Source organism: Acinonyx jubatus, chromosome C2 (assembly GCF_027475565.1).
Source record: "Acinonyx jubatus isolate Ajub_Pintada_27869175 chromosome C2, VMU_Ajub_asm_v1.0, whole genome shotgun sequence".
Classification (NCBI taxonomy): Eukaryota; Metazoa; Chordata; class Mammalia; order Carnivora; family Felidae; genus Acinonyx; species Acinonyx jubatus.
Window position 1 is genome coordinate 127,267,773 of NC_069384.1, and position 12,085 is coordinate 127,279,857.

The 12,085-nt window shown below is 47.1% G+C and overlaps 1 protein-coding gene across 1 annotated transcript in view; it reads right to left on the reverse strand.

Annotated features, from left to right (window-relative positions):
- Window positions 1-301: 301 nt before the first annotated feature.
- The window catches only part of BFSP2 (beaded filament structural protein 2), a 68,494-nt gene continuing 56,710 nt past the window's right edge, over window positions 302-12,085 (reverse strand). The window contains exons 5-7 of the mRNA XM_015085813.3: window positions 9,966-10,097; window positions 3,217-3,437; window positions 302-573 (exon numbers count right to left, since the gene is read on the reverse strand). Coding sequence (XP_014941299.1) covers window positions 570-573; window positions 3,217-3,437; window positions 9,966-10,097 — 357 coding nt within the window. The 3' untranslated portion in view covers window positions 302-569. The remainder of the gene's footprint in view (window positions 574-3,216; window positions 3,438-9,965; window positions 10,098-12,085) is intronic.

Genomic DNA, 12,085 nt, shown 5'->3' on the forward strand with positions numbered 1-12,085 from the left:
TGCTCTGTGATGTCTGTGATCATGATATATTCGATAAAGTACCGCGCCAATCCTCTCTCTAGCAAGAGTGATATTTTTGCCCCAAATTGGGTCAACCCGGCATGCCATGACCACAAGCCTTGCCTAAGCGGCGCGTTTATGTCCATAAACCCGAGAGCGCCTGGCCCTTGGATGACGAGGCAGATGGCGTCAAGCTCAAGGACTCTTGCAGAAGCCTTTAAGAATGGCTCCATGAGCAAAAGCCGGCCAGGTAATGTGATATCCATTCCACCTGACAGTGGGCCGAGCAAGGTGGGCAGACTGGAAGCCACACACAAAGCCTTTATTTGGAGAGGCACAAGGGAGGTTGATCAAGCTACAGACTATTTAAATTAAGGCAGAAGGACCCTCTCCACTTCCAGGATGCTTTTCAGATTAAGCCGAATCAACCAGGGAATCCAGCAGGGAATCCAGCTCAGGAGGGTAGGGCGGTGGTGGGAGTCTATGAGGGTGTGGAGGAACTCCTCTAGGAATTTCACTGGTCACTTGGTGAGGAAGCATTTCCTTTATGAAAAGAGGAAGTTTCTTCATTAGCTGAAACAAACAAAAAATACATACATGTGAAAGAAGTCATAGATGATGAAAATTAGTAAAGATATCATGGGAGGAGTATAGGACAGGAAAAAATTTGGCTTTTGGAGCAAGGCAGTTTGGGTTTCAACCCCCTGTCCCATGGTTATTAGATATGTGACTTTGGGCAAATGACTTAAGCTCTCTGAGGCTTTGTTTCCTGTCTATAAAATGGGGAGAATGATGTCATCCTGGCAGTTTTGGGGAGAAATGAAGATAAAGAGCCTAAGACTATCTTGGCACATAGCAGGCACTCACTAAATGGAGTTCTTATATTCCTGAAGTACATTCAGTCTAACTCATTACCTTCTGTATATGTTTAAAACAATTTTATGTATTTATTCAGATGTTCATGGGCATTTGAAAAAATTAGCTTTCTTAGGAGCATCTAGCTTTTATAATCAATAGAAACCAATCCAATAAAAAGGCAGTTGGAAAGGAGCTGGGTGACATATTTTCCATTTGAACGGAGGGAAGATTAGGTTGCTTCTATTCAGATCTCTTGCCTTCAGAAGAAAAATGTGGCACAGCACATTGGAAAAGCCAGGAGACCTGGGCTCTAGTCCCAGCTCTGCCTCCACCTTCCCGTGTGATCAAGGACACATCATGTTCTGCTCTGGGCTTTAGCATTCTCCCTGAAATTGAGGGGTTGGACTGTAGAATCACTAAGTTGTCTCTCAGAGCTGATATTCTATTCATTATTCAATGTATGTCTTGGAAGGGGCGTTGGAGGGAAATACAGAATTATGATAAAATAAAGGCTTGGATTTCCTTAAAGAGCTGGCAAGGAAACTGAGCCTCAAGACTTATGTATATGCTCCTAGAACTCTTATCTGTTAAAAAAAATGACTGCAGGGGAGCCTGAGTGGCTCAGTCTGTCAAGCGTCTGACTTTTGATTTCGGCTCAGGTCATGATCTCAAGGTACGTGAAATTGAGCCCTGCATGGGACTCGGCACTGACAGCGTGGAGCCTGCTTGGGATTCTCTCTTCCCCTCTCTCTCCGCTGCTCACTCTTTCTCTCTCTCTCGCTCTCTCTCAAAATAAATAAACATTTAAAAAAGACTATATATACACATACGTGTGTGAGCATACACATACATACACAGATGCATATATGCCATTCCTATCCCTTGTCTCTCTCCAGTATGGAGGCTGGAAAAGCTAAATCATTGCTTTCCCAGCATCCCTTGCAGGTAGGAATGGTCACATGAGCAGGTTATGATCAATGTGATATAAGGAAAATCCACTGCAGGGCTTCTCAAAATGCTTTTCTTTCACTGATAAAAGAAAAGAGCCACAAACAGAAAAGATTTTTTTTGTTGTTTCCCTCTTCCCTCCCCTTCTTGCCATGAATGTCTGGAGCTGTGGCAGGCATTTGGCAACCATGGGTGACAAAATGAAGACAGAAAGCCAATATATCAGGGATGGTATATCAGAAAGATGAAAGAGCTTGGGACCTTAATGAAATCATTGAGTAACCTACACCACCTTATTTCTGGAACTCTTAGATAAATGTGGTTTATGCCCTTGCTGTTCAAACTGTGGTTTTTTGGGCCAGCAGTTATGGGCACCACCTGGGGGTTTTGTTAGAAGTGAAGACTCTCCTGCCTTACCCCAGACCTGGTGAGGCAGTGTCTGCATTAAAAAAAAAAAAAAAAAGTCCCCAGGTTGTTCTCTATCTTTAAGAATCTGTTTTTTTTTTTTTCCTGTTTTTCTCTTTTTATCTTTGTTCATTTGCTTTTGTTCTTAAATTCTACATATGAGTGAAAACACAGACTCTTACATACAGAGAACAAACTGGTGGTTGTCAGAGGGGAGGTGGGTGGGGGATGGATGAAATAGGTGATGGGGATTAAGGAGTGCACTTATCTTGATGAGCACTGAGTGAGGTACAGATTGTTGAATCCTTATATTGTACACCTGAAACTAACATAACACTATGTTAATTATACTTCAATAAAAATAAAAGATGCCCAGGTTTTGGCGTTTTAAGTGCACATTAAAGTTTCAGGAGCATTGATTTGTGGACCCACTAATGAGGGTCTATTACATTCAGCTGAAAGTATTCCTAACAGACAGCATGTGTGTACTCAGTATGTATGAACACATAGAGGTATGTCTGTGTGCATGTGTGTGTATCTGTGTGTGCCTGCATTATGTGAATATATGAACAGAAAAAACCCTTCAGGGACCTAGGCTGTGGGAGCGTGTGTGTGTGTGTGTGTGTGTGTGTGTGTGTGTGTGTATGTTTGTGTTGGGAGTTTGAGGATGATTTCTTTTTTACTACCTTTTTTAAATGTTTATTTATTTTTGAGAGAGAGACAGAGCATGGTGGGGGGGGGGGGGAGGAGGAAGGGCAGAGAGAGAGGGAGACACAGAATCCAAAGCAGGCCCCAGGCTCTGAGCTGTCAGCACAGAGCCCCACCAGGGGCTCGAACTCTCAGACTGCGAAATCATGACCTGAGCTGAACTTGGACGCTTAACTGACTGCACCACCCAGGCACCCCTTCCCCTAGTTACTTCTCTAGCGTTCGAAAAACTTTTCATTTCAAACCCATGGGCATGTCTTCTTGTCACTCACGGGAATCGGGAAGACGGGGGCTTACCAGCTCTCCTCCCTGTCCAGCAGGGCGTGGTAGGACGCCACGTCCCTCTGCAGCTGGGCTTTGTGCGCCAGCAGATGCTCTCGAGCCTGCTGCTGCTGCTCCGCCTCTGAGCGCGTCTCCCTGAGCTCCGCCTCCAGCCTGCTCACCACGGCGCCCAGGTTCTGCAGCTCGATGTCGTGCCAGTGCTTGGCGTCGTGCAGGGTGTTCTCCAGGCCTCGTTTCTGCCAAAGAGAGAACGCGGGTCCGAACCCGAGGCCGCAGGCAGGGCCCTTGGAGAGGGAGGTGGGTGGAGCTGTGGGAGGGGCTGGCATGGGCCCGGGCTCTCCGTTTCTCCCCAGGACAATGGCTTCGCTGGCTCCCCGGGGGAAATGACTCTTCCTGGGGAGGCCAGACTCTTGTTTGGTCTGATTCACTGAGCCTTCTGATGGGGGTTGGGGGGAGGAAGAAAGAGAAGAGGGGAAGGAGAGGGAGAAAGATGAGGTATAGTGATGAGACAGAATGAAAGAGGAGAATAATGAGGGGGAAAAAAAAAAACAAGAGTGAGAAATTGACACAGGCACACAAGGGGGAGGCAGTTTGCAGGTGGTTTTCAAAGAAATCTTGCTCTCTGAACTGCCTCTGGGTCTTTCTGCCCCTGATTTCTCACTCCCTGGGGGGCCTTTTCCTCCTCCACTGCTGAAACCCCATCCATTTTTAAGCTAAAAAGCCTTTTCCTCCAGCATTCTTGCCCACATTGCCAGAGTTAGCATGAGCGTCTCTGGCCTTTACACACTCAGCATTTTTTCTTTAGTGTGTTACTATCACACCTTGGCTAAGTTCTCTTCCCCTTGCTGTCCCCTCTCTGTGGGCACCCCACCACCCTCTCCTGAGTCTGTTTCTCTCTGAGCTGTGCTTCTCCTGTCTGTGTTGGTTGGTCTCTGCCACACTCATGATTTTAGTTGTCTCTCTCCCGGTGACTCCTGCATTGATATTTCCAGCACAGACCTCTCCCCCGAGCATAAACCTACTCCTGAACTTCTTACTGTAAATATATACAATCCATGGGCATCTCAAATCAAGGTGTCCACAATGGAGCCACTGGCTTCCTTCTGAACATGCTTGCCTCTCCTATTCTGTGCTTCAGCTGGTGAACTCACATGGACTAGAAACCAGGGAAAGAAAGTCATGTCCCTAGTCTTCCCTCCCTCCCCAGTCCATCATCAGTGAATTCTACCTCTTGTATATTCTGAAAATTTTTCACATTCGTGCTCACTCCCCACCAGCCACAGGTGCCCAGGATGGATGCTTATCACTGCTCCCCTGGGGTAACCTCAGTAGCCTGCAGCTGGTCTCTTGGTCTTTAGCCTCCTGCTTTTGCATTCCCCACAGAGCAGCCATACATAGTGCTCTCCCTGAAGTCCAAATCTGGGTTTGTATCTCTTCTTCCGTCTCATCTGGATCATTCTTACTCATCCCCAAGTCCAAGCTCAGGGGTCACCTCCCCCAGGAAGACTTCCTTGATAGTCTCTCACCCCATCCCCTCCCCCCCCCCAAGGCTGGGTTAGGGCTACCTCCTCTGGGTTTCCACAGCTGCCCAAGTACATGCATGCCCTTGAACTTGTAATAGTGGGCTGAGCTTCTTAGGGGCATGTCTCCCCTACTGGAGAGTGAGCAGAAATGAAATTTCTGTAACCCCAGTGATAAGACAGAGGCTGGCACAGAGTAGGTGCTCATCTGGGTGTGTTGCCCAGGACGACAGCACTATGGTTATACTTATTGCCCTACCTGTCTCCCATATACCAAGTGTTGCAGACCATAGGGCTGACCAATAAACACCTTTAAAAAACTGCATGCGTCTGTCTTTAACATTTTTTAATAGTTGTAATTATGGTGTACTTATAATTTAGCATCTGACTTTTTATACAACACATAAGAACAGATAAATATCTTTTCAAATTGGATTGAGTAAAATCTCGATGAAGCAACTTTCTGTTGTTTCTTTTCCCTAGGAGGAGATTTTTCATACCTTTTTGATGACTGTGGTTGAAATGGAGGATTGTTGGCCATGATGCCATCTTGAATCATGGCTCCTGTTAAGCAGGGGCCACTATTATCTTATTTAAACTATCTTAATTCCATTGGATATGAGGATATTGAACCAGATTCCCATTCTAGGTACATTTACAGGTGGCAAAAAGGTGACTAATAGAAAATAAATCTAGATCAGTATCTGGTCTAGGGTTATTATTTTGGTGAGATCTGAGAACCGCTCCATGGCAATGAGGATGCAGAAATGGCCACCTGCACATTGAGAATCACTTGTTCTACTCTGGGTTTTCTCCCTTTGTTTATCAGGAAATTGCTTGGTTTGTAGTGTTTATTGTTGATGTTGGACCTGTAACACCTGTTATTTGGAAAAACCTTTTATGGAATCATGTTTGGATCATCTGTCTACAGTTTCTGCTCCATGTTCATGGGTGACTTCTCCATGTGGCCTGGGGTTTTCTCTGATGACTTAGGACCCATTGCCCAAGGTGGGTTCATAGGAACCCCTATCAGAGGTCTTCTGTCTCTTCCATCCCACCCTCAGAGTCACAGTCTAGCTTCCCCACCTAAGTCCCTGAAATCCTGGCCTGTTCCTCCCAGAGACACTTGGGCTTGGGTGATGGCAATCAGGCCACTGATGCACATCTCCTAACTCTGGCCCCCTCAGCCACACAACACCAGCAAGCAAAATGAGGTCACAGAAGCAAACTTATTCCCCAGTCTCTGGAGATTTGAAGGGACTTCCTTGAACTGCTAAGCCCTCCAGAAAGTAAAATAGTGACCTTATGTGATTTCTGGCCTTGAATCCCATTCCTGGTTTGAGTTGACAGAACACAGAGCTCAGTAGGCTTTAAGCACCAACATTGGTGTCTGGCTGCCAATATAAATAGGGCCTTGTTGGCAAAGGGGACTGAAAGTGTCTCCAGAGTGGCTGTCTGAGACTTATATGAGCCGTGGTGGCCTTGTGTGTGCAGAGTGCTCAGACTGAGGATAACGGGGATGGCTGAATGAGCAGAGCTGTATTTGAAAGCTGCAGGAAAGTGTGCTACTTATTCTGGCTTAGTCTGTGCTCCCAACCTTGCCCACAAGGCCCAGTGACCAGAACTCTGATCTACTAGAGGCAGCAGGGGACAGAGGCAGCCTGTCCTGGGTCCTGAGCACCACCAGCATGTCATTACTCTTAAGACTTCTGGTTGCGGGGGTGTGAATTTTCTTCCCATTTGTTCCAATAGTTAGGACCATTGGGTTTAAGTGAGGTGATCGGATGATGCCAACTTGGGATTACTTTGCCAGTGGTTATAATAATTTTACAATGATGATCAATAATAGATACATATATCGACTGCTCACTCTGTGTCAGGCACTGCGCTAAGGGCTTGACCTGCATTGTTTAATTAATCATCCCAATGACTTTATAAAGTAAATTCTGTTAGGTCCAGTGGTAGATCACATTTCCAAAGGCAGTTATAATCATTATCTCCATCCCACATGTCCTTTCGCTATGTGACCTTGCCACTGCCTCATCAAGAGGTGGTGTTTATTTCTCTTCTTGTGGGATCTGGGATGTCTGTGCCTGCTTAGACCAACAGGATTCCGTATAAGTGATATTTAGGGACTTTCAAGTCCAGGTGTTAAGAGGCCTGGGAGCTTCTGTGCTCACGCTCTGAGGGAAGCTGCTTCCATGTCAGATGTCCAACTATACGACTGCTATGATTTGAGGAAGTCAAAGCCAGCCACATGGAGAGGTCACATGGAGGGAGAAAAAGGGGCACATCTGGGGCACCAGACGTGTGATTTGAAGGCATTCCTGGATGGGCCAGCCCCAGCAGATGCCACATGGAACGGAGAAGAGCTGTCTCTGCTGGACTCCACCTAAATTGCAGAGTGAATGAACAAATGATTTACTGTTGTCTTCGGCCACTAACACGGAAGGGAGCTATGATAACCCAAATAGATCCTCACTCTGCAAGTGAGAAAACAGAACCTTAGAGAGGTCATGCAGCTAGTGAATAGAGTCAGGATTCCAGATTCCAGAGTCTGGTACCAACCCCCAATCCCATAGGCCTACCGTGGTCTAGTAGAGAAACAGAGCCAGAAGGGCTTGGGTCCTCCACTTGTTACTCGTGTTAATGGGCAAACCCCTGAACCACAGTTTGCTCTTCTGCAAAATGGGATGTCAGTCATAGCCCACCACACTTCTCAGTGTTTCTATGAGGGTCTAAGGGCAGAATGCTTGTGAGTATGCTCTCATTGCTATTGGTATCACTTTGAACACTCACCAAGTGCTTTGGGGACATAAAGCTAACTAGACATGGTCTCTGCCCTGAAGAAGTTAATGTGACATCAGAGGATCAGCTGATATACCACACGAACCACAGGGCTCTGAATGTGAGTGGGTGGCAGGTGGAGAGATCACCCCAGCTGTGGGAGTCAGGATCTAGGCTCTTCACTGGGAAGCACTGGCAGGTCTTCCACTTCACCTGTGCCAAGGGTGTGTGAGGACAGGTAGAGTGGGCAAGGCTGGGGAGGGGTCTCCTTCCAGTCATGGGAAGAACATGTCCAAGGGCTCAAGGGTAGGAGAGCAAAGGGTGAGTCCTGGGTATCTCCCTTCCTATGGAATCTGGGCTGGTCTCTGAATGAAACCCAACCTGGGTGGTGCTGGAAGGTCTGGCAAAGGAAGCCTTTCTGCTTTACCCCCAGGCAATTCCACCGAACATGCAGAAGAGAGGGGACAGTAGATAGAGGAATGTCCCAGATGGGGCAACAGTGGACAGGTGAAGTTTACTGAAAGGAGGAGAGGATGGATAAAGCTTTAGAGGTATTTCGAGTTTGGAAAAGGAAGACAGAGCCCTCGTGTTGGGGGACCTGAATCTTACCTGCAACGTGGTGGTGACAGCATCTGCTGAGGGACATTGTTGAGGGCAGGCTGGGACTTGCTGAGAATGGAGGCTGCTGGGAGGACCTGCTCTGGGGAACCAGTACCCTCTGCTGTGTTCAGTCATTTGCGCACAGGTTTTCTCTTACCCGTCTGTTATGAGTTTTTAGACAACAGGAACCATCCACTTCCTGTTTACATCCCTGGGACCTGCCTCAGGGAGGGCTTAGCACACACGAAGCGGCCAATACACGTTTGGAATGTGTGCTGAGTGATGAGCCACCTCTACTCAGGTGCGATTCATCCCGGATTTTTTGATGATGTGGGGTTGAGTGTATGTCCCCCACATTTTGCCTGGCACTTTCTATGACTGGAAGAGTGGCAATTTTGACAGCCACAAGAACACCTAGGGAACAAATGGCAGCCCCTTAACTGTGCTTAAAGCAAGTTGGGCAAAGGGCAGCACACCTAACATTAGCATCAAGGGTTATGGCAGGTGAGTAAAACTGATTACAATAGAATTCACATAGCTCTGAGTAAATAATGCAATGTCTTCCAATTTTTTGGCTAAAGTCACATTGCTCTAGGCTGTAGTTTCCTGATTTTTCTCACCTCAAATCCTTTTCTCACATCCCCTTGCACTGACCCAGATCCCATCACAGGCTGTGTGGGAGAGCAGAGGAGTGGTGAGATGTGTGTCGTGTCGTGCTGTGGCATGGCAAGACTGAGCATCTTCCTGAGCTGACTGGGCACCATGTGACCTTGTTGGCCAGAGGACATGGACCCAAGTGAACTGAAGACATAAAGGAGGGGAGCTGGGGGTGATGGGATCAGCTTGGCCACAGGCAGTGAAAAAGTTGTTTCTGAGGGAATCAACTAGAATAAATCCTTATGCTAACTTCTTGGGAGGTGGGGCTGCTGGTTTGGTGTTGGAACTGATTTGGGTGGCAAGACTGAGATGGGGGTGTATGGGGAATGGTAGAAGAGAGGGGCACTAACAATAATATTGGAACTTCCACAAGGCTTGAAACTGATGGGAGAGATGGGCTCCCTGGGCCTCAGTGGAGTCCAGACTACCACAGCTGCACAAGGATTGCATGAACCATCGCCTTTCATGCACTCCAGTGTGGACAACAGGCTTGTGGTTCAGATCTAATAATAATAATAATAATAATAATAATAATAATAATAATAATAATAATAAATAATGCAAGAGATCTTTCCACAAACCCCAGTGAGTCTGAGGCGCTTACTAGGTGTCTTAGGTTTGGTTCCCCAGAAGCAAAGCCTGAGGTAGGGATCCTGGTACCTGTAAATAATTAAGGGATTGTTCTCAAGAAAAGGGGGGGGGCAAGGAAAGCAGTATAGAGCGGAGGAAGGTGCTAAGCCAGGAGGTAGTCTCAGCAGGAGACTGACAGCCTGATCCCACAGAGAGCTTGGAGTATGAATTACACTGTAAAACCTACTCCGCTTGGAAGCAACTGGGCTGGACTTTTAAACCCCATGTCAGCTGTCATTGGCTGAGGGGGGGTGGGGGTGGCGGGCCTAACCTTCTAGGCCTGGTGTCTACTGTTTGAGGACAATTCCCTGGAGAAGTGGGGCCCCTGAAGAGGGAGTCTGGGGGTATTAGCGGCCATCACTCACAGCAGCAGCCTTGTGTAGGGTATTTCAGTGGGGCACTAACAGCGTCTACTATTCTTGTGATTCTGTATCAGACGACCCTTTCAGGGCTCAAAACTCATGCTGTGAAATGGGAATCTCTTGCAAACTCTGACCCACACGACTAGGGTTCAACAGTTGAGAGTTAAAACTGACATAAGAAACGCCAGGCTCCTCCCGGCCCACTCACCAGGGCCCGCAAGGATTCCGTTTCAGCCTGGAGGCTCTGGACCTGGCACGAAGTGTTGTGCAGCTCCAGCCTGAGGGCGGCGGCCAGCTTCTCTTCCTGGGTCTGTGCCATGCGGGCCATTTCCGCCTGTTGCTGTGGAGGGTTAGGTGTCCGTGTGAGCAGGGTTGCATGGAGAGCCCGAACCTCGCTTTCCCTCTCGCCCTTCCCAGTGACCACTCCGCTGCATGTCACTTAGGGCAAACAGCTGGCAGAGTGAAATATCCCCCTTTTTCTACAGATGCCCCCACCGATTCATATCCAAGCATTTACTTAGTTTGAACATATAGTGCATGCAAATAGAATAAAATTCAAAAGATTTTTCTGAAGGATTTATAGGAGAAAGTCTCCTTTTGTCCCTATGCCCTAATTATCTAGTTCTCTTGTTTCCAGTTTCCTATACCTCTTTCCAGAAATACTCCATATATTTATAAGTAAATAGGTATGGTCATCCCCCATCCTCTTGCTTTGGTACTTAATATATCTTAGAAAATATTTTCTACCAGTATATATAGATCAATTACATTCTTTTATTAAAAAAATTTTTTTGGGGGGGTGTTTATTTTTGAGAGAGAGGGAGAGAGTGTGAGTGGGGAAGGGGCAGAGAGAGACGGAGGCACAGAATCTGAAGCAGGCTTCAGGCTCTGAGCTGTCAGCAGGGGCTGTCATGCGGGGCTGGAACTCATGAACTTTGAGATCACGACCTAGGCAGAGGTCAGATGCTTAACCGCCTGAGCCACCAGGCACCCCTCAATTACATTCTTTTAAACGGTATTGCCTTGTATTCTATACAAGTATTCTTCAATACTATGTATTCCATAGTATTGCCTTGTTTGGAAGCACCTTAATTATTTAGAAGCCCTTGCACCGATGAGCACTTTGTGGCCAGTCTTTGCCTGTTATAAACAATGGTGTGAAGAATGGCTTTATAACCCTCGTTTTCCACATGGCGTATCTCTGAGGGGGTAAATCCTTCCAGTGGAACTGCTGAGTCAAAGGGCATGCATTTATCATTTTGAGTAACGTTGCCAAATTGCCCTTCAGAGAACTTCTAACTCTGTCCAGTACTGTAAGGCAATGCCAACTATCCCCACATCTGCTTCAGACGAGGAGCACTCCAACTTCTCTGACAGCCCCTGTTTCCTCATAAAAAGCAGTCTGGCCACAATTGTGAACACAGGGGGAAGGTCTGTGTTTTGAAATTTCTCCCTGAGCGAGATGGACATAGTCTGGTTCTTCCCCATACTTTCAGTGGAGTAGGTCATCGCTCCCCTTTTCTTTGTGCTGGAGAACAGGGAAAACTAGAGGTCACCTTCATTCATCTGAGAGTAGTCGAAGGGTTATCTCTGAGCCAGTGATATGGGAGAAAACACCTGTTTTCTCTCCTAGGTTACTGGCTGGCTGGGTTGGCCATTTTTACTACATCTGAATACTTATTTATAGGGTTATGCAAAAATAGCCCAATCTAACTGACTAACTAAGAACACCCAGGTCAGAGGGCTCATATCTCAGGAGTAGTTCTTTCTGTGTGAGGGCTATAAAGACCTCAACAAAAACACCCATTAAAGAAAGGTCTGGGAGGGGCACCTGGGTGGCTCAGTCGGTTAAGCGTCTGACTTCACCTCAGGTCGTGATCTCGCGGTCTGTGGGTTCAAGCCCCATGTCGGGCTCTGTGCTGACAGCTCAGAGCCTGGAGCCTGCTTCAGATTCTGTCTCCCTCTCTCTGACCCTCCCCCGTTCATGCTCTGTCTCTCTCTGTCTCAAAAATAAATAAAGGTTAAAAAAAAAATTAAAAAAAAAAAAGAAAGTTCTGGGATTGGGAGCCTGAGTGGCTCTGTTGCCTCCAGATTTCAGCACAGGTCATGATCTCACGGATTGTGGGTTTGAGCCCTGCATTTGGCTCTGTGCTGATGGCATGGAGCTTGCTTGGAATTCTCTCTCTCCCTCTCTCTCGCTGCCCTTCCCCTGCTCATGTTCTCTCTCTCAAAATAAATAAATAAACATTAAAAAAAAAATTCTGGGATCGGCTGAAGGAGAATGGAAGCTGTGGGCCCAGCTCTGACTGGTCAGTGCATGGCTGTGTG